The sequence below is a fragment of the Emys orbicularis genome, chromosome 2, assembly GCF_028017835.1.
Source record: "Emys orbicularis isolate rEmyOrb1 chromosome 2, rEmyOrb1.hap1, whole genome shotgun sequence".
NCBI classification, from domain to species: Eukaryota; Metazoa; Chordata; order Testudines; family Emydidae; genus Emys; species Emys orbicularis.
In genome coordinates, this window is record NC_088684.1 from 34,058,930 (window position 1) to 34,086,720 (window position 27,791).

General features: G+C 44.4%; 1 protein-coding gene across 3 annotated transcripts in view; it reads right to left on the reverse strand.

Annotated features, from left to right (window-relative positions):
* Nucleotides 1-27,791, reverse strand: part of OXR1 (oxidation resistance 1) — a 164,487-nt gene that overhangs the window by 29,286 nt on the left and 107,410 nt on the right. For 2 of the 3 annotated variants that reach the window (XM_065397840.1, XM_065397839.1), the window contains exon 1: nucleotides 11,730-11,795. The exons of the other annotated variant lie outside the window; for it this stretch is intronic. In XM_065397840.1, the coding sequence (XP_065253912.1) occupies nucleotides 11,730-11,795 (66 nt within the window). Of the gene's footprint in view, nucleotides 1-11,729; nucleotides 11,796-27,791 lie in introns of those variants that run through there. 3 annotated transcript variants of the gene reach the window in all.

Below are 27,791 nucleotides of genomic sequence, written 5' to 3' on the forward strand. Positions count from 1 at the left end.
GGTGGGGATCTAGGACTGCCCAATATGGGTCTAGCCTCTGTCCCGGCTTAAACGACTTGCAAATCTTGCTGCGATTGCTAAAATGGGTTTTCCCCAAACAGCATAGACAGTCCGTGTGCGGATCACTCAGTGGCATAGATCACCTGCAAGTGGTTGCATGACTTAAAACCCAGGGTATGGGGCATGCCCCGGCCCAGGCGCTCTAGCTAAACTAAACTAACTACAGGTACCATACTCTGAACAAGCAAGCAGTTTTGGGACGAACTACAGCAAAGCTGGAGCAGATCAGTTCCAAAGCACCTTCACTGGTGGCAAGAAGGAACTGAGGGTCGGGGGACCGCGCAGCGCCCCTTATACCACACCATGGAGGCGCCACTCCAGGGGTCGCTAGGGAGCTCCCCTGCGGATACTGCTAGTGGAAAAACTTCCAGCACTGGTGCACATGGCGAGCACACCTATTGTGGAATACACATGAGCAATCACTCGAAGAAGAATAGTATTTTTCAATTCACCTAATACAAGTACTGTAATGCAATCTCTATCATGAAAGTTGAACTTACAAATGTAGAATTATATACAAAAATTATGTGCATTCAAAAATAAAACAATGTAAAATTTTAGAGCCTTCAAGTCCACTCAGTCCTACTTCTTGTTCAGCCAATTGCTCAGACAAACAAGTTAGTTTATATTTGCAGAAGATAATGCTGCCTGCTTCTGGTTTACAACGTCACCTGAAAGTGAGAACAGGCATTCTCCCGGCACTGTTGTAGCCGGTGTCACAAGATATTTACGTGCCAGATGCGCTAAAGATTCATATGTCCCTTCATGCTTCAACTACCATTCCAGAGGACACGTGCTCATGCTGATGACGGGTTCTGCTCGATAACTATACAAAGCAGTGAGCACCGACATGTTCGTTTTCATTATCTGAGTCAGATGCCACCAGCAGAAGGCTGATTTTCTTTTTTGGTGGTTTGGGTTCTGTAGTTTCCGCATCGGAGTGTTGTTCTTTTAAGACTTCTGAAAGCATGCGCCTAACCTCATCCCTCTCAGATTTTGGAAGGCACTTCAGATTCTTAAACCTTGGCTCAAGTGCTGTAGCTATATTTAGAAATCTCACATTGGTACCTTCTTTGGGTTCTGTCAAATCTGCAGTGAAAATGTTCTTAAAATGAACAATGTGCTGGGTCACCATCAGAGACTGCTAGATTGGGAGGAGGGATAGCTCAGTGGTTTAAACATTGGCCTGCTAAACCCAGGGTTGAGAGTTCAATCCTTGAGGGGGCCATTTAGGGATCTGGGTCAAAAGTCTGTCTGGGGATTGGTCCTGCTTTGAGCAGGCGGTTGGACTAGATGACCTCCTGAGGTCCTTTCCAACCCTGATATTCTATGAGGACATGAAATATATGGCAGAATACAGGTAAAACAGAGCAAGGAATATACAATTCTCCCCCAAGGAAGTTCAGTCACAAATTAACGCATTATTTTTTTAACAAGTGTCATCAGCATGGAAGCATGTCCTCTGGAATGGTGGCCGAGGCATGAAGGGGCATACAAACGTTTAGCATATCTGGCACATAAATACCTTGCAATGCTGGCTACAGAAGTCCCGTGCAAATGCCTGTTCTCACTTTCTGGTGACATTGTAAATAAGAAGTGGACAGCATTATCTCCCGTAAAAGTAAACAGTTTGTCTTAGCGATTGGCTGAAGTAGTAGTAGGACTGAGTGAACATAGGAACATAAGAATGGCCGTACTGGGTCAGACCAAAGGTCCATCCAACCCAGTATCCTGTCTACCGACAGTGGCCAATGCCAGGTGCCCCAGAGGGAGTGAACCTAACAGGTAATGATCAAGTGATCTCTCTCCTGCCATCCATCACCACCCTTTGACAAACAGAGGCTAGGGACACCATTCCTTACCCATCCTGGCTAATAGCTATTAATGGACTTAATCTCCATGAACTTATCCAGTTCTCTTTTAAACCCTGTTATAGTCGTAGCCTTCACAACCTCCTCAGGCAAGGAGTTCCACAAGTTGACTCTGCGCTGTGTGAAGAACTTCCTTTTATTTGTTTTAAACCTGCTGCCTGTGGACTTGTAGGCTCTGAAGTTTTACACTGTTTTGTTTTCGAGTGCAGTTATGTAACAAAAAAAACATTTGTAAGTTGTACTTTCACGATTGCACTACAGTACTTGTTTGAGGTATATTGAAAAATACTATTTCTTTTATCATTTTTACAGTGCAAACAGTTGTAATAAAAATAATATACACCGATTTCAATTACAACACAGAATACAATATATATGAAAATGTAGAAAAACATCCGAAATATTTAATAAATTTCAATTGGTATTCTATTAACAGTGCAATTAAAACTGATTAATCGCAATTAAAATTTTAATCACGAATAATCTACAGCCCTACATATAATACATATTTATATATTATAAAATATAGATGTGTATAATAAGACCAAACATTTTCATAAGATATGCATTTGCAAATCATTTTGAAAAGAATAGCCAAGATCTAAGACCAAGTGCTCTCTCGTTTGATTTATTTTTTCCTCCTTCCTTACAGATATAGGCAGCTTTGATTTAGCAAAGTACTTAAACACCTGAGTAGTGATCCCACTGTAGTCAAAGGGACCCTCTGTGTGCTTAAGAAGTTAAAACATCTGCTTAAATACCCTTTGTTGTATATGCTTAAGTAGTATGGTAAGAGGGTGGGCCAGTTAAGGCAAATTATCCTTTTGTAACTTTGTACTGTATCATCACACGCTTTTAGGGCAACGTTGTATAAGACTCAGGAGACTATGAAGAGAACAGGAAATATGAATGTTAAATTACTAAAATGCACACTACGCTGCTGCGAGAGAAATTTCCTTCTCATGTTGTATGGCACACTGGGGCTATGCCTACACTACCACTTATGTCAGTAGTTGCTTAGGCTAGGTCTACACTACCCGCCTGAATCGATCTCTTGGGGATCGACTTATCGCGTCTCGTCAGGACGCGACAATCGATCCCCGAATCGACGCGCTTACTCCACCAGCGGAGGTGGGAGTAAGCGCCGTCGACTGGGAGCCGCGGCAGTTGATTTTGCCGCCGTCCTCACAACAGGGTAAGTCGGATCTGATACGTCAAATTCAGCTACGCTATTCGCGTAGCTGAATTTGCGTATCTTAAATCGACCCCCCCCGTAGTGTAGATGTAGCCTTAGAGGTGTGAATAAGCCACCCCGAGTGACGTAAGTTACACTGACCTAAGCTACCACCGCTCGCTGGAGGTGGATTAATTAAATTGATGGGAGAGTTCTCTCGTCTTACAGCTGCTACACTAGAGAGCTTATAGCGGTGCAGCTGAGCTGCTGTAAGCTCTCTAGTGTAGCCGTAGCCTGAGAGAGGCAATTCTGGTATTCTCTTAAAAAAGAGCAGATTCAGGCCTTCCAACAAGGTCTCATCTCTGGAGAGCAGTTACCTCAGAAGCTTTGCAGTTAACTGACTGCTAAAAATCTCCACCTCTGTAAATTACTCTCAAAGCAGCATTGCTCTAAACAGCACATAACTGTGCCCATCTTCAAGTGATTCATTCATGAGCAGGTCAACTATCTTAGACTGTCTACACTACACTATGCAGCTACGGCCCTTTAGAGTAGACATTAGGTATGGCAATACAAGGGCGTTTTTCATGTCTATAGTAAATCCATCCCCCCTTGAGAGGTGGTAGCTAGATTTACAGAAGAATTCTTCCATCGACCTACTGGTGTCTATAATGGGGCTTAGGTTGGCTGAACTACGGGTCTCAGTTTTTGGTATAGCCCAGGCCTTACTTATCGCACTCCACTCTCACAGTTCATCCACACTCCCTATTCTAATGTTTCATCAAAAAAGCAAAACAAACAAGAACTCCACCAGGCCTCTCGAGTAACCTAAGAATATCTTACTATACCCATAAAACATTGCAGTCCCATCTAACTGATTTTCAGAAATTTTTGACAGCTTTCTCCTGGAGTAACAAGGGAAAGATTTCCCCCCCCCTTGCCTTCAGACACGTAAGTTACTACACAATACTAGCATATATACTACATAATTTGTTGTACAAATTTCGGTTACACAATTAAGTTGGATAGTTCCATTGATAGTTTTGCAAAAGAGACATGCAATGGTATTTTAAAGATAAAGTATATGTACACATACAACCCTTGCTTTTTCTGCAAGTGTCTGCAGATGAAACTCCTCTGTGCTCTCCTCCTTAATGTCTTAATGTTGTATAAGGGCCAGCTTTATTTTTAGATCTGGAGTCAGACCACAGAAGACGCATTAAAAAAAAAAATTAAATTACTTTTAGGGCTGCTACACTTTTGTTGGTGAAAATTAACAGCTTAATCCTGAATGGTGCCAGAATGCTCAGAACCAATCCAACAGAGCATTTACTTGCTTAGTATTAAGTATTTGTGCGAGACTGAAGTCAACAGGAATACACATATTTATGTGCTCTGCAGAATGAGGGCTCAGGACCTTTTGGAATCAAGCCGTTTATAATGTTGGATTTTTTATTTTACACAACATTTGGGTTTTGTGAAGCCATCAGAAATATTAAATTACATAAATTTAAAATAAAATGCTATTATAGAGGGACAATTGATTCAGTTGACAGATGCAATGGTACCAAAAATGTATTAGTGATTCTTGAGGGAATCTTCAAGAATTGTTAGTACCACAACTGCTTGCGCACAATACTATGAGCTACTGTGTCTCCTTCCATATTAAGTGCTGGGAAAGGATGTTTTCTAGGAAATTTGCCATTTTGTACAGAAATGCAGGATTAGCATGAGTGCTAATGAGTGAGATCATCACACTACTAAAAGAAGTTTACTGGAAGAAAATTAGCTAATAGAAGGGAAAAGAGCCAAAATGAAAAGATTAACTCATGGATACAAAGCAACTATTGCCAGTAGACCACCATCTGCCTTCTTTACACAACACTTAAGACAGTCTACAATAGTTACCTCTGATTTATTCATTTCCCATGAATCTCAATTTATTCTCTGGAAGTTACAGATTGTTTGCTACTGTATCCAGTTAAGATTTGTCCAGTAAAGGGGTGAGTAACACAAGATAGCAAAAAACCTGTCTGAAGGACAAACTGTATGTTTACCATGCTGGTGTTTATACCATTGTGGTACTCTGTACCTCAAAACACCCTGGAACCCCCATATTCACCACTGTTATATAATTATTGTATGTTTGTATAAAGTATGCCTTGTGAGATATTCTGAAAGTCTTGATCTGTTGAACATTAACATCCTGTAATGTGCTATCATCGTAGGTGAAGTTATGAAGATTTGCTATGTGTGTGTTACTGAAATATGTTGTAAGGTTGGGAACACCCGCAACCAGCCTTTCAGGTACAACAATAGAGTAGCCAGATGTGCTGATGGTCCATTAAAGAGAATCAACTATCCCAGGAACTGTATACAATGAAGACTTCTCAGAGAGCACATAGACAATGGAGATGCTTGACAGATGGGGACAGATCCCTCACGTCACAAGTATAGATCTTTCCAGCAAGCTGGAAGAAACTATAAAGAGGGGAAGTGACATCATGACTTGGCCTCAATCCCCAACAACTCAACACCTGAAAAAAATGTCTAGAGGACAAAAGACTTTAAACTGGGGAGGGTGGTCCCAGGTTGGAAGAGAGTTCCAGCCTGTGTTTTGCAGATTTATGACCTGTTTGTACCATCTATCAGGGTGAGACACTGCTTGATTCAAATCCTGTTTAGTTTATAGAACTCAGATTGCGAATTTTATTTCTTAGGTAACCAACTTTGATCTCTATGCTTCGTACTTATAGTCACTTAAAATCTTTTTGTAGTTAATAAATCTGTTTTATATTTCAGCTAAAACAGTGTGTTTTGGTTAAAGTGCTTGGGAAATCTCAGCTCAGGTTGCAAAGACTAGTTATGTCCTCTCCACACCAAGGGAGAGGCAGACTGAGTAATGAACTTATACTGATCAGCTTCTGACCAGGGCAAGACGGTACAGTTCTAGGGTGGAAGGCTGGGGAGCCTCTCTATAGTTGGTTCATGAGTGGCTGGGAGAAGCATTCATGTTACTCAGGTGGGTGTGTCCCTTCCTGGGGATGTCTGTGTATGTGCAGTACTTGCCAGAGTTTTGTAGCTTGTTACAGCATCACAGTGTGAGTGGGACAGAGGGCTCAGCAGTCCCACAGTTCAGGTTGCACCCCGAGAAAACCCATCACAACCATGTGCGCTTATCTAGGAGAAAAGTATACCTGAATATAACAGAAAAGGAAAGTGACTGCAGATGGTCAAAATCCATGATCTAATTCCACTAAGATTTAAAAGATACCACATTTCAGAAAAGACAGTATTAGTATAAAATTTTTAAGTTTATTTATAAAAGAAGTCAAGGAAATTTTCAGAAAGCCTGGGAGGAGAAATTACCAGTAATACTAATTAGTACTGCAACAACATTTTCAATCTATGATGTTGTAATGATTTAGGGGTTCTGTCTGTACCACTTCGGAACTGTGGATGATTTTATTTAATTGTATCATGGAATTACCGTGTCATGGAAAGCCTATATGTATGCGGACACACCAGGAGTTAACAGGGTTGTGTCATGTCTCTGCCAGGCCAAAGAATGGTACGTGGTCAGCACTCAATGTTCTTCTATTCAAAGTACAATATCTTGGGACAACGCATTTATTCTAGCTGAGAGAACACTTCCTAGTGTTGTCAGAAGGGAGGGCAGTTTGGGAGCAGCGGAAAGTTACCAAAAGAAGCAGATGACCCCAACAAGAGTCTATGAAGGGACTCAAGAGGGGGATTTTTGGGGTCAGAGCCATTTAGCAGCAGATTAAGAAGAGGGGAGCTGCAGCAGGGCAGGGTAGGCAAGGGGGTGGAGGATCCTGCCTGCCTCATGGAAAACATATGATCCCCTAAGGGTAAGCTAGTGAGGGACATTGTGGTTTCAACTGTTTACTGTCTGGTAAGATATGCACTCTCCTATGCTTTACATGATTAAGCATAAGAGAGCATAAAAGTGTTAGTGCTAAGTGTGTGCACGTGATAACTGCTTCACAACTGCTGCATGACCTAAAGACTGTCAGACTGTAAATCAGAAGCTTCACATATTTGGGGTAGAGTTGTGGGAGAGGGGTGTGTTTACATACCCCAGAATCTGAAGAGTCAACATTATGCTTGGAAGGTTCCAACACTTGGAGGGGGATGCACCAGATAGGTCTAGGGTTACCATATTTAAAAAATAAAAAAAGGAGGACTCTCCACAGGGCCCTGGCCCCGCCCCTTCCCCACCTCGGCCCCGCCCCAACTCCGCCCATTCCCCGCCCCTTCTCCAAAGTCCCCGCCCTAACTCCCCCTCCTCCCTCCCAGCCACGCGAAAACGGCTGCCCAAGCGCTACCAGCTTCACGGTTTGCCGGGCAGCCCCAAGACCCTGCGCCCCTGGCCGGCGCTTCCCCAGCGCAGCTGCAGCCCGGGAGGGGAAGCGCCCAGCCGGGGGCGCAGGGTCTGAAGGCTGTCCGGCAAACTGTGAAGCCGGTAGCGCTCGGGCTTCCGGCAGCCCCCATGCCTCTGGACCCCAGCCGCCGGCCGGGCACTTCCCCTCCCGGGCTCCAGCTGCTCTGCTCCTCCCCTGACTCTTCGGCTCTGTTTAAGAGCCAAGCTGCCCGAGCGCTACCGGCTTCGGGCAGCCCCCTTGCCTCCGGACCCTGCGCCGCCGGAGCAGAGCAGCTGGAGCCCGGGAGGGGAAGTGCCCGGCCGGCGGCTGGGGTCTGGAGGCAAGGGGGCTGCCCGAAGCCGGTAGCGCTCGGGCAGCTCGGCTCTTAAACAAACAGAGCCAAAGAGTCATGGGAGGAGCAGAGCAGCCGCGGGAGGGGAAGTGCCCGGCCGGTATTTTCCCGGACACGTTCGGCTTTTTGGCAATTCCCCCCGGACGGGGGTTTGATTAGCAAAAAGCCGGACATGTCCGGGAAAAACCGGACGTATGGTAACCCTAGATCGGTCTGAACCCTGCATGTGTGCCTAGGGACCCTGAGATTAGAGTTCAGCCATGCCTGACCCTATACTGAGGGTTGGGGTAGGGGATACCCATATACATACTCTCAATATTGCTGAAAGAAGTGTGCAGTGTAGATTAAGCTTGAGCTGGAGGTTAGATAAAATGTCATGTACAGATTACTTTCCTAAATATTTCAGGGCAAAGCAGAAAGCACAGAAGATGTATCTAAATGTTAAAATTACTTATTTGCTCATAAGTAAATATACTAAAAGGTACACAAAGAGCAACTACCATTAGTTTAGGATTCTTGACTTGTTAGTTGGATTACCATATTTTGTAAATCTCACAAACCTATGAAAATACAGAAATCTCTAAAGCTATTTTCACATTTTATAACAACTTCTTACTGAGAATATACCACTATTCCCCCGCCTCTCCCCCCATCCCAAATCAGGCATTAAACTAACATGCTTATTTTTTCCAAGCTAGATTGCATAGAAACTCTGCAAAGAATTCCAGCTATGCAAAGCACTCCAACTAAAGAGACCACACCCACTGTTTGTTCTGTTGTATTGACTCATGCCTTTACACAAAGTGCTTTGGGGGAGTAAGTAGTTTTATACATTTTACCCATGCTAACACTATTAACATCTTCTACTATGTTATAATACCACAGGAATAAAAGAAGACAAAGGAGAAGTTACAGCTAAATTTGCTGTAAAAAGTGGGAGGCTGATGTTTTCTGTTTTCTTGAAATATTGACAATGCTTTTGTTCACATCCAGTGGCAAAAAGACCTAGCTAAGGTGCTCAATCTCTCTTGAAACAAGAAGCTGTTCCAAACTGATAGGCTGGCAAGATTTCCCTTCCAATTCAGGTCCATCACAGTTGCCACAGTAACATTTCAGGTAAATAACCTTAGGTAGTTTTAAGTTGCATCATGCAGATGCTTGAAAGTCATATCCAACAAGAAAGAAAGACTATTCTATTTAGGTTCTTGTACTATTATAATCATTTTGGAAATCTAGAATATTTAAGTTAGTCCATGTCAGCTGAGCTTTCATCCCAATTCCACGAGAACATTAATGAAACTATAGGAATTTTTGGTGCCTGTTTAGGCACTGCCACTATTTCTTTGAACTTCCCAATTTCCTTCTGTATTGTACAGTATGAAGAGCTTGATGCTCTGTTCCATGCTCCTTTTTTCTACAATAGTCATATCTCAGCTCATCAACTTCATGCTGCTTCACTGGAGAAAACAATCCACACCTCAGTCTCCCCAGACCAGAAAGACCATCCTCAGAAATATTTCTACTTGTCTGTGAGAGCTATCTATTATCCTTCCTCAGCTTGACCACCACCAGCTTGACTCATTTTTATATAATAAAAGAAAGCTGCTCTTTTTATGTTTTTTCCCTTTGGCTTGACCTCTCTCATATAAATAAAAGTGAGGGTGGCCAAACCAAAAAAATATAGCAACTCCATTTTCTTTAGAACCGAAGTTAGATATTGGCTGAGCCACAGAGTTGGTCTTCAAGTATGATGTGCTCACAACACTGAATAGTATTTTTTCTAAATAGGGTGGTCTTGAACTTAAAACAAACAAACAAATAAACCAAAACAAAACAATTTTGAATGGTGATCTCCAAAATTTAGGATATATAATTGTGGCAGGGTGGACTAGTTCCAGAGACACCCCCCTTGCTGGAGGCCTCGCGGCCCTGCATCACCGTGTCCCAGAATAGAGCAGCAAGAAGTCCTCCAGGCAGCCTAGAGTGGCTGCAGAAGAGCAGCCAGTCAGAGGAGCTGTTGGAGCGACCAGTGAGGGGCCAGAAGGGCCAGATAAAAGGCAAGCAGCAGAGCAGAGCCTTCAGTTGCTGTGTGGAGCTTGACTAGGGAGAATGGGGTGCCTGGCTGGCTAGACAAACAGCAGGACTGTGCATAGCTCACTGCAGAGCTCACCAGACAGAACTGAGCCCAGCGAAGGCCACCAAAGGCCAGGCGCCTAGCTGGCTGGATAGAATAGCAGCAGAGCCATCGAAAGGTCAGTATGGGCAGGCTGAGCCCAGGGGACTGAGCACAAAACCTGGCCAGACCAGATGAGGGTACTGAGATGAGCCCTGTTGATCTGGTAGCTGACTGAGCCTAGGGAGGGCTGCTGAAAAGGACACCAGTTGAGGTACCAAGATGGGTCCTGGCTAGGTGTCTGAAGAAGACAGTGCCTCTGGGAAGAAGCCTAAGAGCCATGGCCCCATACCAGGGCTGTGATAAGAACTTGGAACTTTATACTCCAGAAGGGGGGACGGTGTGTGCGGCTTGGCCGGAGGGCTGAGCTGCTGAAGACCAGCTGAGAGAACCAGCGGCCAGGGGGTGCTTGCAAGAGGCAGGTGCCATCCTGATGGAAGCCCAAAAAAGAAAAGAAGGCTCACATCTAACAGAGAAAAGGGGACATCCATGAGAGGCGTGTGCACCCCCATGAAAAGAACTGCGTTTGCAGGCACTATCAGCCAGAGAAAAGGGGGCAAGCACGAGAGGCGGGTTCTGATCATGTTACAGCAATATAGAAACTGAAAGGATATTTTGATAGACTTCACATTTCTCCAGAACTTCCACAGATCATCTTGTGATAATGTTCACTCTTTTTTTGACACACACTAAACTAGGCTTTTCATATTACTTTTTTCCTCTATTGCTAAATGGAGATTTATGACTTCAAACACATTTAAAAAGAAACTAACTTTTGAAAGCACACATTTACAAATCAAGTCCTTGTCATACTGTACAAACTAATTTCACACTCATTTGTGTTTACAGCCTGATTAGAAAATTAACAGTAGGTAGGTAAAAAAGTTATAAGCACATATCAGAAAACGAGAAGCAATAACACAGTGGTACGAGTCACAGGTCTTTCTCCATCAGTGAGCTTGTTATAACCAGAGTTGGAATGAAACACTCTAATAATGCAAACAATTCTACAGCACCACAACTCCAGCACTGAACTCAATCTCTCAAAGGTATTACCATTTTTGGAAATCTCACTGAGAATATTTTCTCCCCCAGTGTTCCACTATGCCTTCTAAAGCTTTGTAAGCAGATAAGAGTGATTTTCTTCACTGTATTTTCTTAAATATACCAGAAGAAAAAGCATAGAAAGTTCACTATTAATTGTTAAAACCATCTTGGGAGTCTACAGAGATTTAGAAATTCTCTGTACTTAGTATTCATGCACCTTCTACAGTAACTTCTGGAAAGGTATATAAAATAAAGTAAAGTAAATAAAATTCAGATATTTTAAGATGCCTATTAAAACCGATTTAACACTATTTATCCACAAGACAAATTCAGTTTGTTAAAATAAAATAAGAAAACAAAATGTGCTACTGGAGCTATTGGAAAGCTCTTAGATAACAAAATGTTAAATGTTTTACAAAACCTAAGACAGACTTTAATGCTAATCAAATAATTAAAAAGCTTCAGCCATAAGCAGTTAACCGAATACAGTAGTCCAGTTTAGTCTGACAGCATATACAAAACATGACAAAAAAAATAATCTCAAATTTAGCATCCTGTAAACAAATTCTAAATTTAAAATTTCCAAAAATTGTAGCTTAGATTGTGCATCACACCATCACAAGAATGCCAGGAATAATAGAAATGAAAATACTTCACTAAAAATTACCAGAGTGTATTTATGATTAATTGCTTGGTGTTTTCTTCCCTTCTTGCCATACCAGAGTCGAGACATCTCCTTTCCAAAATAAAATGTAAAACTAAAAATCACATAAGGACTGTTTCAAAGCATTCTCTCTACCTGCTATCAATTCCAGGCATAGACAGAGCCCCACTATGGTGACAGAACAGCTTGCTAGATACACACACTTGACTGACAGGGGGAAGGACTAATCAGTAAATGCTATCTCCCACTGGACTGCATCCTGAGTGGCGAAAGTTCAAGGGAGGAAAGATTTCCTATGTTCAAGAGTGGTTGCAGCATACTGATTGTTCAAAAGGCTAAATAATTTAAAGAGACAGAACAATTTTGTTTTAGTTTTCTCAAGAGCAAAACTAAAATATAGAAATCAAAGCTGCAGATAAGAACATTTCAAAATACTAATTTATACTGCAGCAAAATGCATTTCTGTCTATACAGGACATGGATTTTTCCCAGCTTCATTATCTTTAACAGAATTTTTGCACTGAATTTTAAACTGCAGTAGCTTTATAAATTCCCTGAAACAAAAACATTGGAATAATTAAAGTAATTACTTGGTCCCAGAACTTGTATAGAAAGCATCCCGTTAAGAAGATCTCTTTTTTTTACATCAGAAACTTTTCAGTAAATTATTTCAGCCACGCACATTTTCTGTTTGGTAAAGCACATTAACAGCAACGCAAACCTGAATTTTATGCATATAAAATCTGATCTTACCAAATTCTAAACTGATTTTGAGAAAACATAACAGGAGGACCGTGTATGATCTTGAAGGAAAACTTTAACTGTCAAATCCTAGCCATACTGAAGTCAATGGAATTCTCCCTATGGACTTCAATAGAGCCAGGATTAAATCCCACATATAAAAATATGTGGAATTAAATCCTGGCACTTCTGAAAAGAGTGTGTGTGTGTGTGTGTGGTTTTTTTTTTTTTTTTTTTTTTTTTTTTTTTTTTTGAGAGAATGACACTATTCTGAACAAACTCAAACATGAAACTGCAGAATAACTGTAGTAAGTAACCTAACCCTGAAACAAACCTCTGTAACAGATGACTGGAAGGGAGTGAGCATAACACCAATTTTTAAAAAGGGTTCGAGAGGTGATCCTGGCAATTACAGGATGGTCAGTGAGCCGAACTACAATACCAGGCAAATTGGTTGAACCTATAGTAAAGAACAGAATTATCAGACAAAGATGATTTGTTGGGAAAAATTTTGTAAAGCGAAGTCATGCCTCACCAATTTATTAGAATTCTTTGAGGAAGTCAAAAAGCATGCAGATCAGGGTGATCCAGTCGATATAGTGTATTTGGATTTTTAGGAAGCCTTTGACAAGGTCCCTCACCTAAGGCTGTTAAGGAAACTAAGTATTCAAGGGATAACAAGGAAGGTTCTCTCTTGAATCAGTAACTGGTTAAAAGATAGGAAACAAAGGGTAGGAATAAGTGGCCAGTTTCCCCAGAAACCTGTAATGGGACCTGTGCTGTTCAGCATATTCATTAATGATCTGGGACCATTCTTTTGTTCTGTGTTTGTACTATGCCTAGCACAATGGAGTCTTGATCCATGACTAGGACTTCTAAGTGCTATGGTAATACAAATAAACAAGTTAGCGACGGAAGGACCTTATACCATTTAAGCCTACACGATGGAAGATTTAGTTTAGAAAGTTTTTGGCTATTGTGCTTCCAAAAGGTAACCTCCTTAATGTGAACGGATAGCCAACTATTGAAATGTTATCTTCCCAAATCTGCAAACAGATTACTGATCTGATTACTCCTGGGGGAATTCTGCACCATTGCACGTGCGCAGAATTCATGTCCCCCACAGATTTCTTTGCTTCCTCGCAGAAAAATGACTGACAGGGAAGCACAGGGAAACTGCAAGAGCAGTCATGTACCATTCCCTAACTATGCAGGTATATCATTTCTGGCACCTGGAGCAGCTGGTGGAGAGGTAAATCACCAGAGGGCTGGGGACACCCCAGCCACTGGCTCCTACCCTGAGCCAGGATCAGCTGCTAGTCCTGGCTGGGCTGGAAGCAGGCGAGGACGGGATTTCCTCTTCCCCTTCAAGAAGTAGCTGGGGATGTGTCAGACCCTCCCAGAAACCTCGCCCAGCTGCAAGAAGCTCAGCATCCTCCCCCGCTTCCTGCCCTACATACCTAAAACTCACCCCACTGAATCTCAACCCCTGCATCTGGAGCCCCCCTGAACCCAGACCTCCTGCCTCCGGACCCCCATGTCTGCATTCAGATGACCCCACACTGAGCCCCCTGCACTCAAACCCTTACCCTGATGAGCTGCACCCCTGAGCCTCCACATCCAGATCCCCACACCACTGACCCCCAACTAGCTGCACACAAACCCCCACCCCACCAAGCCCCACTTCCTCAGCACCCAAACCCCTTTGCTGAGACCCCTACACCCAGACCCCTCAGTTGTGTCCCAACCACTTTCACCTGGAAGCCCCTGCAGAGTCCCATTGCCACTTCACCTGGAACCCCTCTCCCCCCCAATGAGCCTCTGTGCATCCAAAGCCCTCACTGAGCTGCCTGAACCCAGATTGTCCCACACAGAATCATCTCTCAACACACCTGGATCCTCCCACACCAAGCCCCTCCACACTTGGAGCCTGCCTGGTTGAGCTTGCCTGCCCCACACCTGGTGCATCTGGCACAGAGGGGCAGGGCCCCAGGGTGTTTCTGGGGCAGGCCCAGGCCTTGTGCTATGTCAGGGTTGGGTGCACCCTCACCACTGAGTCCGTGTCCTGGGGGTGGGGAGTGGAGAGGCTGCACGGTGATCTCCCCTACAGGGTGATCTTCGTACAACCAGTGACCTGTGCAGAAAACATGCAGCCAGGTACAGCAGAGAACATGTTGCAGGCGGTTCAAAAGGTGGCCCCCTTAGCCTGGAGAGCACCAGGTTCAGGTCCCAAGCCAGGATAGGTTGTCGTACATGAGGGTATAGTCTACTGAGACCTTTAAGAAAATGGCTACTATCAGGTTGGCAAAGACCGGCCCTCCACACCTGGATGGAAGGCGGAAATAGCAGCCAAGTGTACCTTTACTTAAGATATAGAAAGCCCTTGCCACTTTAGGTGGAGGAGGTAGTCCAATATCATAGGTATGGACGAGAGTGTTGGAGAGGGGAGACATTGTGAATCTTTTCCATTTGGCCAGGTAGGTAGCCCTCATGGAGCGTTTCCTACTGCCAATGAGAACTTCCTTGACTGGACCCCAACAGGTGAACTCCATTGGGTTCAGCCATGGAGCTTCTGTGCTGTGAGGTGAAGAGATTCAAGGTTTGGGTGCTGGAGGCGGCCGTGACCCTGGGTTATCAGGTCTGGGAGCAGCGATAAGATGATTGGGTTATCCACGGACATTTCCAGGAGAGACGTGTACCAGTGCTGTCGGGGCCAGGCTGGAGCTATCAATATCACCAAGGCTTTGTCCAGAGATGAGATCAGAAAAGCCATCACTATGATGAAGAATAGGAAGGCGGCTGGACCTGATGATATTCCAGCAGAGGCCCTGAAAGTAGATCTGGATGTTTCAGTGGAAATGCTGTACCCCCTCTTTGAGAAGATATGGGAAGAAGAAGTGATTCCGGCGGACTGGAAAGAGGGATATCTTATTAAAATCCCCAAGAAAGGAGATCTCAGCAATTGTGCCAACTACAGAGGAATCACACTTCTGTCGGTGCCAGTGAAGGTCTTCAACCGAGTCCTCTTAGAGAGAATGAAGGATGCCGTCGATCCACAGCTACGAGATGAGCAAGCAGGTTTCCGGCAAAATAGATCATGCACGGACCAGATAGCAACGCTCCGCATCATAGTCGAGCAGTCTATGGAGTGGAACTCCTCGTTGTACATCAATTTTGTTGACTATGAGAAAGCATTCGATAGCGTGGATCGAGAGACTCTCTGGAAGCTCCTTCGGCACTATGGCATCCCAGCAAAGGTGGTCAACCTGATTAAGAACTTATATGACGGCACACACTGTAGAGTGATCCATGGAGGGCAGCTTACAAACAGCTTCCAGGTGCGAAGCAGAGTCAGACAAGGATGCTTGTTGTCGCCATTTTTCTTTCTCCTGGTCATTGACTGGATTATGAAGACATCCACTTATGAGCGTAGGAACGGAATCCAGTGGACGTTGTGGACCCAGCTTGATGACCTGGACTTTGCCGATGACCTTGCACTCCTTTCGCATAGCAAACAGCAGATGCAAGAGAAGACCAACGTAGTGGCAGCCACGTCATCACAGGTTGGCCTCAACATCCACAAGGACAAGACCAAGTTCCTCAAGATTAACTCCATCAGTAATGACCCAGTCACACTGAATGGAAGCCCTCTGGAAGAAGTGCAGTCCTTCACCTACCTAGGCAGCATCATCGACCAACAGGGTGGCACGGACGCAGACATCAAAGCAAGGATCGGTAAGGCAAGAGCAGCTTTCTTACAGCTCAAGAACATCTGGAGCTCTAGAGAGCTGTCTTTGGCAACAAAGATTAGACTGTTCAACTCCAACGTGAAATCAGTCTTATTGTATGGAGCTGAAACCTGGAGGATAACTAAAACAACCACCAGGAAGATCCAGACCTTCATAAATAGTTGCCTTAGAAGGATTCTCCAGATCCGCTGGCCAGACACCATCAGCAACATCTACCTCTTGGAGAGGACCCATCAACTTCCAGCAGAGGAAGAAATTAGAAGGAGAAGGTGGGGTTGGATAGGGGACACACTACGCAAGCAGCCAACCAACATCACTAGACAGGCATTGCGGTGGAACCCCCAATGCAAGCGGAAAAGAGGCCGTCCAAGAAACACCTGGCGACGCGACCTTCAGGCTGATAGCATAAAAATGGGGTATACCTGGAACCAGCTAGAGCAAATGGCCCAGGATAAAGGACTCTAGAGATCTGTGGTTGGCGGCCCATACCCCGATTGGGGTGACAGGCATGAGTGAGTCAGTGTTTGTCTCTTTGAACCTTGAGCAATACCTTGTGAATGAAAGGCATGGGTGGAAATATGTACAGAAGGTGTCCCTTCCAGAGAAGGAGGAACGCATCCATGATGGAGTCTGGGCTGTGATTTAGGTAGGAGCAGAACTAGACATTTCCTGTTGTGTTGCGTGGCGAACAGATCTATCTGGGGAAACCCCCACTGTTGAAAGACTGTATTCTCGACATCTGGGTGGACAGACGACTCATGGCTTTGAAAGGACCTGCCCGCCAACTCATTCTGAATTCTGGGAAGGTATGATGCCTCCAGGGGTATTGAGTGAGCTATACAGAAGTCCCATAGTTTGAGGCCTTCCTGCCACAAGGGAGAGGAGGATGCACCCCCGTCTGTTTATATAAAACATCGCTGTTGTATTGTCCATCATGACCGATACCCATTTCCCTTCCAAATGGGCTTGGAATGTCTGGCATGCTAGACGGACTGCTCTCAGCTCTTTGACGTTGATGTGAAGTGAGAGCTACGCTTGGGACCAGAGGCCCTGAGTCCTGAGGTCTCCAAGGTGCACACTCCTCCCCAATGCTGATGCGTCCGTCACCAGCAAGAAGGCTGGCTCTGGTCTGGCAAAGGGGACACCCGCACACACCGCTTGCGGGTTCAGCCACCATAGGAGGAACTCGAGAACAGGTCAAGGTAGAGTGACAATTTTGTCTAGACCATCACGAATAGGCCGATACACCAAAGCTAGCCATGCCTGAAGAGGTTGGAGTCTCAGTCTGGCGTGCTGAACTACATAGGTACAAGCTGCCATGTGTCCCAGAAACTTTAGGCAACTCCTTGCTGTAATGGCAGGGAACTGCCTGAGACTTCGTATGATGTCACACAGGGACTGGAAATGCAACTCTGGGAGCTACGCCCTTGCCTGTGTAGAGTCCAATACCACCCTTATGAACTCTATCCGCTGAACGGGGGATAGGGTTGACTTCTGTACAATCCATAGAAGGCCCAGATAGTCAAAAGTAGCCCTTATGAAGATCACTTGTGCCTCCAATTGAAATATTAAAGTAAGTGTCCTTCAAGTCAAGGGCGGATACCAAGTCCCCCGGATCCAAGAAAGGGATAATGGAGGCCAAAGAGACCATGCGGAACTTCAGTTTCTTTATGAACTTGTTGATGTCTCACAGGTCTAGGAGGGGCCTGAGGCCACCTTTGACTTTCAGTATTAGGAAATACTGGGAATAAAACCCATTGCCATTCAGCTCCTGAGGAACCTCTTCCACTGCCCCCACCATTAGGAGCATGTGCACCTCCTGCATGAGAAGTTGTTCATGAAAAGGGTCCCTTAATAGGGACGGGGAAGGGGCGGGTGGAAAGGGGAGGTGAACTGGAGGGAGTATCCCCTTTCTATCATATGGAGTACCCAGCAATCTGATGTAATTTGGGCCCACGCAGGGTGGAAATGGGATAGTCAGCACGAGAAGGTAAAGGAGGATGGATCCAGAGTTCCGACTGGTGCATCGCCTCGGGCATACCATCAAAAGTTCTGCTTTTGGCCTGAGGACTGCTTCGTCTGCCCAGAGCCCTGGGCTGACGAGGGGGGAGGCCTCCTTCTACTGTTCCTATTACGCTTCCTAGAAAAATCCTACCTGTTCTGAGGGTGTTAGAAACGAGGCGGGGACTACGGCCTGAAGTGCCTCCGCTGCGTAGCCGGAGTGTGCAGCCCAAGGGACTTGAGGGTGGCCCTCGAGTCCTTGAGGCTATGAAACCGTGAGTCAGTTTTTCCTGAAAAGAAGGCTGAACCCTCGAATGGGAGGTCCTGTATAGTTTCCTGGACCTAATATGGTAGCCCTGATGCTTCTAGTCAGGAGCTCCTTCGCATGGTCACCCTGGAGGCCATGGTGCGGGCGGCCGAATCAGCCATGTCCAGGGCTGTCTGGAGTGATGCCCTGGCTACCACCTTACCCTCCTCTACCAAGGAGGAAAACTCTGCTCTGAAGTCCTTTGGTAGAAGCGCTGTAAACTTTGCCATAGCCCCACAGGAGTTAAAATTGTATCTGCTAAAGGACCACCTGGTGGTTTGAGATTCTGAGCTGGAGCCCTCTGGAGGAGTAAATTTTCCATTCAGAGAGGTCCAGCTTCTTCGCATCCTGATTTTTTGATGATGGGCCCTGGTGATCTTGGCACTCCTGCTCATTTGCTACTGCTATAACTAAGGAGTCCAGCGAGGATGCATATAAAAATGCTTGAACCCCCTAGAGGGAACAAAATATTTCTGTTCAGTCCTCCCTTCTTCCCCAAGTCTGAATGGGGATGGAGGACAGCGTCCATCATAAGCATCTTGAGGCGCTGGTCCCTCTCCTTCTGAGTTCTGGGGTGAAATCCCCTGTGGATCTTGCAGCCGTCCTTTTGGTGGGCTTCCCCCAAACACTTCAAGCAGGAAGTTTAACCTAGAATGCCCCAGTAACAGGGGAGAAGGGGGGAAATGGGGAGCACACTCAAATGAAAGTCTATATACAACTAACATTATTACTAACCATTTACAGATGAAAACTGCCAAGGGACAGAAAGGGCTTGCCGAAGCAAGGGATACAACGAGCATTCCGGCTAACTGTCACAGGCGGTAAGAAGGAATTGAGGTGGCGGCGGACTGGCAGGGCCCTATTATTCAGCACCATGGAGGCACCACTCCCGGGGACTCCTGGACTGACCTGACTGGTTCTGCTAAGGTAAAATCTTTCCGGCTGCCGTGCACGCGGCATATGCACACCTAATTGGAATTTACATGATCAATCACTCAAAGAAGAACTAGTATCTCACCTTAAGATCATGGAAGACTACTTCCACAAGTGGCAGCTGAGACTAAATCCAAGCATTGGTAATCTTTACTTTCCACCTTGACAATAGAATCACATAAAACACTCTTGTGATGAAATTGTGCATTATGTGAAAAGCCAACATATCTCAGTGTCATTCTTGACTGCACACTGACCTTTCATGACCTCCTCAAAAAATGAGCCTCTAAAGCAAAGATGCACATCAACGTAAGTTAGCAGGAACAAGCTGGGAATCAACAGCCCTGGTGCTATGAACATCGGCCTTGGCCCTGTTGTACTTCATTTCAGAGTACTGTGCAACTTGTGGATAGGCAGCTAAATCAGACCATATGAATCATCATGGGTACTTTAAAATTAACACCTGTACCGTGGCTTTCTGAATTAGCAAACACTGAACCTCCAGCTATTTGTCGAGATATAGTCGCAGCATGAGAATTTACACGTGCTGAAGAGTACCCAGAACTTCCAATCCAACAATTTATGGATAACATACCCCCAAAATGCCTGAAATCGTGAAAAGCACTATGGACCACACATGACCATCTCATGTCTCTGGATCCAACCAGGGAGTGGCAAAGTGCCTGAACCTCATCTACGGTTCCAAACAAGCACCTTATTACTTACTCAACAAGCCACCTTCCATGCAGACTTTGGACCACATTGAACTTCATCTGACAAAATCATGGAAGATGCAGCTACTTGATACACAAGTAGAAAATCAAAGACTCCCCTTTGTTTGACTGTGGTGAGAATATCCAAACCATCTAACACAACAGTGCCTCACATATGGATTCAAAGATGAATTGGATGATATCCACAATGTCACAGAGGAGGCTTTCAAATGGCTTATGGACCTACCATTCCATCTATAGCATGTTGCTCTGCAGATGCCATATGCGAGAGAGAGAAGGCTAATGTTGCTATTCAATAGCTACTAATGAAACTATCTGACACATACTACCCCAAAAATGACTACGAGTGGTTCCTGAACGGTTTTGTGTGTGCGCGCGCACACACACACACACACACACACACACACAGTATACAATTTTACTGTTCAAAGAGGTCCGCGAGCTCCATTCAGGTGGTCCACGGATAGTTCCCTCTAAGGTGCGCACCTGGACGTCTGCACACAAAAGAATGAAGGGCCACCCATTTAATTAGTGGAGACGTGCAGACGTGGCCCCACTAATTAGCTGCCTGGACCCACACATGTAAGGTGAGGTGGTGGCCTTGGGGGGGGGGCGGAGGGGGGAATAGAGGGTAGGTGGGAGGGGGTAGTGGGGTGAGGAGGGGGTGGGGGAATTTGGGATGTGCAGGGCTGTGGCGGCCAGAGAAAGAGGCGACTTTCCCCAGCTCCAGGGCTGCAGCTGCTGGGGAGAGACGGCCCTCCTTCCCAGCCTCAGCTCTGTGGCTGGTGTGGCGGGGGAGAGACCCGTCCTTCCCAGCCCCAGCTTGGGGGCTGCTGCGGCCGAGATGTGAGATAGCACAAAACCTTTGACATAGTCAGTGATAAGGACATATACTTGTATGCATGGAAGCTTCCTTCATACAATAAAAATCTAGAGCGAGGACATACCATATACTGATTTAGTGTGAGATTTTAATATAGCGCTTTTATCCAAAGCGCTTTACAGTAGTTAGCTAATGGTATAAATGACATTTGGAAAGATCATTAAGTGGTCCGCCGAGACCCTCAGCAATTTTCAAGTGGTCCGCGAAAAAAAAGTTTGAGAACCACTGGTCTAGAAAACATGACCTATGAGGGAAGATTGAAAAAAAATTGGGTTTGTTTAGTCTGGAAAGGGAAAACTGAGGCTAGGTCTACACTACCCGCCTGAATCGGCGGGTAGAAATCGACCTCTCGGGGATCGAATTATCGTGTCTCGTCGGGACGCGACAATCGATCCCCGAATCGACGCTCTTACTCCACCAGCGGAGGTGGGAGTAAGCGCCGTCGACGGGAAGCCGCGGAGGTCGATTTTGCCGCCGTCCTTACAGCGGGGTAGGTCGGCTGCGATACGTCGAATTCAGCTACGCGAATTTGCGTATCTTAAATCGACCCCCCCCGTAGTGAAGACCTGCCCTGAGAGGGGACATGATAACAATTTTCAAGTACAGAAAAGGTTGTTACAAGCAGGAGAGAGAAGAATTGTTCTTAACCTCTGAGGATAGGACAAGAAGCAATGGGCTTAAATTGCAGCAAAAGAGGTTTAGGTTGGACATTAATAAATCTTCCTAACTGTCAGGGTGATTAGGCACTGGAATAAATTGCCTGGGGAGGTTGTGGAATCTCCATCATTGGAGATTTTTAAGAGCAGGTTAGACAAACACCTGTCAGGAATGGTCTAGATAATACTAAAATTAGTCCTGCCATGAGTGTAGGGGTCTGGACTAGATGACCTCTCAAGGTCCCTTCTAGTCCTATGATTCTATGAACTTCTGTTTTGAACCCAGTTATACTTTTGGCCTCCAAACTACATCTCCTGGCAGCAAGTTCCACAGGGTGACTGTGCACTGTGTGAAGAAGTACTTCCTTATGTTTGCTTTAAACCTGCTGCACCACATCATTCATGATTTTATAGACCTTGTCATAAACATACAGCTAAGGGTAGCATAAAATCCCTCCTTTACCTGTAAAGGGTTAAGAAGCTCAAATAACCTGGTTGGCACCTAACCAAAAGAACCAATAAGGGGAAAAATACTTTCAAATCTGTGGGGAAAGGTTTTTGCTTTGTGTGTTGTTCTCTCAGAGACAAAGAGAGACCAAGCAAGTAATCCAGCTCCTACTAAAATGATACATCTAATATTACAAAAATAGTAAGTAATAGCAAGAAAATGCGTTAAATTATCTTTTGTTTTAGCTTGTGAATTTTCTCTATGCTAAGAGGGAGGTTTATTCCTGTTTTTTTTGTAACTTTAAAGTTTTCCCTAGAGGGGAATCCTCTGTGTCTTAAATCTTATTGCCCTGTAAAATTACCTTCCATCCTGATTTTACAGAGGTGTTTCTTTTTACTTTTTTCTTTATAATAAAGTTCTGTTTTTAAAAATCTAATTGGGGTTTTAGTGTCCTAAAAACCCAAGGGTCTGGTCTGTGCTCACTTTGGTTACCTATTTGGTTGGTATATTATTCTCAAGCCTCCCCAGAAAAGGGGGTGAAGGAGCTTGGGGGGATATTTTGGGGAAAACAAACCCCAAGTGGTCCTTTTCCTAAAACTTTGTCTAACTCACTTGGTGGTGGCAGCAATACCATCCCAGGGCAAGGAATTTGTGCCTTGGGGAAGTTTTTAACCTAAGCTGGTCAAACAAACTTAGGGGGTCTTTCATGCGGGTCCCCACATCTGTACCCCAAAGTTCAGAGTGGGGAGGGAACTCTAACAGACCTCTCTCGTATCTCCCCTCAGCTGTCTCTTTTCCAAAACTGACTAGTCCTAGTCTTTTTAATCTCTCCTCATATGGAAGCTGTTCTATACCCCTACTCACTTTTTTTGCTTTTCTCTGTACTTTTTCCAATTGTAATAGTTTTTTTTTTTTTAAATGGGGTGACCAGAAACACATGCAACATTCAAGGTGTGGGCATACAATGAATTTATACAGTGGCATGATGATATTTTCTGTCTTAATATCTATTCCTTTCCTAATGGTTCCTAACATTATGTTAGCTTTGACTGCTGCTATACATTAACCAGATGTTTTCAGAGAACTATCCACGATGACTCCAAGATCTTTCTTGAGTAGTAACTGCTCCACATAATTTTATACTTCTAGTTGGGATTATGTTCTCCAATGTGCATTACTTCACATTTAACATTGAATTTAATTTGCCATTTTGTTGCCCAGTCATCCAGTTTAATGAGATCCCTTTGTAATTCTTTGCAGTCAGCTTTGGACATAACTGTCTTGATTAATTTAGTATCACCTGCAAACTTTCCCACTTCATTGTTCACACTCTTTATCCAGATCATTTATGAACATGTTAAAACTATACTTTCCCCACTATAGATCCTTGGGAGACCCCACTATTTATCTCTCTCCATTCTGAAAACTGACCATTTATTCCTAACACAGTACTTATCTTCAAAAAAGGAGGACTTGAGCAATTACAGACCCACCAGTCTAACTTTCAGACCCAGAAAGATATTGGAACAGGTTACTAAACCATTTATTTAAATCTAGAGCATAGTAAGGTGAAAAGACAAATCCATGTTGGCCATTACAAGATGAATTCATGTCAAAACAATCTAATCTCCTTCTTTGACAGGGTAACCAGCCAAGTAGATAGGAGGAAAGCAATGCACATAACGTATCTGGACTTTCACAAGGCTTTTGACACAGTTCCATGTGGCATTCTCATAAGCAAACTAGAGAAATATATTTTAGATGAAGTTACTTTCTATAAGCTGGGTGCAGAACTGGTTGAAAGACCATACTCAGAGTAGTTATCAATGGTTTGCTGTCAAACTAGGAGCATGTTTCTAATGGAGTCCTGTATTATTCAAAATTATTATTAACAACTTGGATGCTGGAGTGGAGAATATGCTTATCAAGTCTGCAGATGACAAAACTGGGAGGGGTTGCAAGGACTGTGGAGAACAGGGTGAGAATTCCAAAAGGTCTTGACAAATTGGAGAGATATTCTGAAATCAATAGATGAAATTCAATAAAGCTAAGTGCAAAGTACTATACTTAGGAAGGAAAAATTAAATGCATAATTAAGGAGTTACTGGCTAGGCAATACTAATGAATAAAAGGATCTGTGGATTATAATGGACCACAAATTGAATACGTGTCACTGTGCTGCTGATGAAAAAAAAAAAAGGCAAGTGTCACTCTGGGATGTGTCTCAGGAATGTCATCTGTGAAATACAAGAGGTAATTGTTCCACTTTTCTTGGCGCTGGCGAGGTCTCAGCTGGAGTACTGTATCTAGTTTTGGTCACACATTTTAAGAAAGATATGAACAAACTGGACAGCATCCAGAGGAGAGCAACAACAAACAAGAAATTTAGAAAACCCAACCTATGAAGAAATGTTGAAAGAAGTGGGAATGTTTAGTGAAGAGAAGGCTAAGGGGGGAGAGGGGGGACATGATAAGTCTTCAAATATGTAGAGGTTGTTATAAAGAGGACACTGATCAATTGTTCTCCATATCCACTGAGAGCAGAACAAGGAGTAATCTGCTAAATCTGCAGAAGGGACATTTAGGTTGGATATTAGGAACAACTTTGTAACTATAAGAATAGTTAAGTGGTGGAATAGGTTACCTAGGGAGATTGCAGAATTTCTGTCCCTGAAGGTTTTTAAGAACAAGTTAAACAAATACCTGTCAGCAATTGTCTAGATATACTTAATCCTTCCTCAGTGCAGGGGATGGACTAGATAACATCTTGAGGTTCCTTCCAGCCCTACATTTCTATATTTAAAAAAAGGTTATCAGATTGCAACTGCCTGGACAACTTTAATTCTGCCCCTTTGTAGAGCCAATCTGTACAATGAATGAGGCAGGGATCCTAAGCAATGTTCCCTCTAATTTTTTACATCCATGTGCAGAATGAATTTTGTTATGTGTACCAACATGGAGGTGATGTGTGGCGGGGCCGGCGATGAGGAGTTTGGGGTGCAGGAGGGAACTCGGAGCTGGGGCAGAGGGTTGTGGTGGTGGTGGTGGTGGGAGGGGGGGGGGGGTTGAGGGCTCCGGCTGGGGAGTGCGGATTCTGGGGTAGGGCTGGAGATGAGAGGTTTGTGGTGTGGGCAGTTCCGCGGCTGGGGAAGAGGCGCCTCTCCCCGCCACAGCCCTACACGCCCCCTACCTCTCTCCTCTCCAGTCCAGGCCCCCGTGGCTGCGCGCCTGTGTGGCTATGCAGCTTAGAGGGAACTTAGATCCTATGTGTACAGAGTGGGATAGGGAAGGGTGAAGAGAAATAGTATGCAATCATAAAATTGGAGACTATATCATGACACCTACGAACAAGGGGGTAGAATTAGGGTGGTTTTTAAAAGACAAAGATAAACAAATGCTTTACATACAACTCACCCCCAAAATTATCATGCACCACCAGAAAGGTCTGGACCCTGAACCATCAGCACTGCACAAGACTTCTACCAGTTGAGTTACAGCACTAACTTAATTAGCTGACAGCAGCAGCAGGCTTTTATCCCAGAGAGGTGGGATGGGCCGCTGGTGCCATGTAATATATCCAAGGGATGGTGGGGTAGTCACTGGCGCTCTCTTCCCATCACCCAGAAACTGAGGGGGTGGAGGAAGGACAGGATGTCTTCTCCCCTCACTTGGAGCCTCCATGCAATGTCCCTGATCTGATTGGTGTGGTTGGGGATGATGAGTATGGCTTGGCTGGCTCTCCCTCACTGTTCCACTACAACTGCTGCCAGTCATTCCCAGTACATTGAGAGCTGATGCATTATGCCCAGCTTTTCAAAATGTTAACAACTTATTTTGTCTTGCTGCCAAGGTTTTCCTGGGGACACAGATAAGAGAAGGAAAATGACAACTTTTCAACAGTTTTATAACTCTGCTGCTCTTTTTTGGTCCCATGAAATTGAGTGTTAGCTCTTTTCTAGCCCCGGGTCCTTCTTCCTGATAAATTTGAACGGACTGCTGCAAGCAATGGAGACGTCAGAGCTTCTAAAAAAGTCAATCTTTTAGAATGTGGGGGAAAAAAGTAACAGGCAACCTAAATATCGGGGTTGCACCAGCTCCCCCATAACAGAATCCATAAAAGGTAGAGATTGTAACTATTCTCATATTACATATGTAATCCCAAACTCAACTCAGCAGTGGAGATGCAAAGAGCTATGAGTGAGTTAAGATCAACCACCTCTAATTGCAGTTTTAGTTACAATAACAAAATGTAAATATTTGTATGTTTTTAATTTGCAATATTAATGTCTGATTTGCATCTAAGAGCAACAAACTTCCCATGGGTGGGCTTTTAGGGACAGTGAAATGTGTTTTCAATTTTTGTTTATAATAGTCATGGATTAAAGATATCATCTTATTGCATCTGTATGCAGCGCTTTCTGCCAAGCCTACCCCAGCAATTCATATCTCTGCCATTACAGAGATTGAGTTGGCAGTAATGATAGTATGGATCATGTGCAGATACAACTGCTGGAGTTCAAAGAATAAAGGAATCTAATCCTCCAATGCAGATCAGTCTTTTAAAAACATGCCCGTGAATGCACATGTTGATTGCTGATTAAACATTAATCATTTTTAAAAGATAGTGATGCGACAGCGGTAATGCAATAATAGTACATGACAGTATCTACATGACGGGTTGGATCACAAAAACCCCCTTGGGAGCTGCCACCCGATGTGCCAAGACTACCCCTGCTTCTGTTTTCCCTGCCAGCTCAGGACTCCAGCACCCTGTTTTGCTGAATTAGACACTCCAGTGCCCTTCAACACAGACCCAGGGTCTGAATCACTTGTCCCAAAGCTGCAAGTTTACCTAAAAACAGCTCACAGGAGTGTGCTTGTCTTTATCACTCAGATGCCCAACTCCCAATGGGGTCTAAACCCAGATAAATCCGTTTTACCCTTATGCAGGGCAAACTCATAAATTGTTCGCCCTCTATAACACTGATAGAGAGATATGCACAGCTGTTTGCTCCCCCAGGTATTAATACATACTCTGAGTAAATTACTAAATAAAAAGTGATTTTATTAAATACAGACAGTAGGATTTAAGTGGTTCAAAGTAGTAACAGACAGAACAAAGTAAGTCACCAGCAAAATAAAATAAAATGCGCAAATCTATGCCTAATCAAACTAAATACAGATAATCTCATCCTCAGAGATGCTTCAGTAAGTTTTTCTCAGACTGGATACCTTCCAGGCCTGGGCACAATTCTTTCCCCTGGTACAACTCTTGTTCCAGCTTAGGTGTTAGCTAGGGGATTCTCCATGATGGCTCCTCTCCCTCTCTCTTCTGTTCCACCCCTTTATATATCTTTTGCATAAGGCGGGAACCCTTTGTCCCTCTGGGTTTCCACCCCCCCCTCACTGGAAAAGCACCAGGTTAAAGATGGATTCCAGTTCAGGTGACATGATCACATGTCACTGCAAGACTTCATTACTCACTTGCCAGCACACACATATACAGGGAGACTCACAGGTAAACAGCCATCTGCAGACAATGGGAGTCATCAAGATTCCAAACCATCATCAATGGCCCACACTTTACATAATTACAATAGGCCCTCAGAGTTA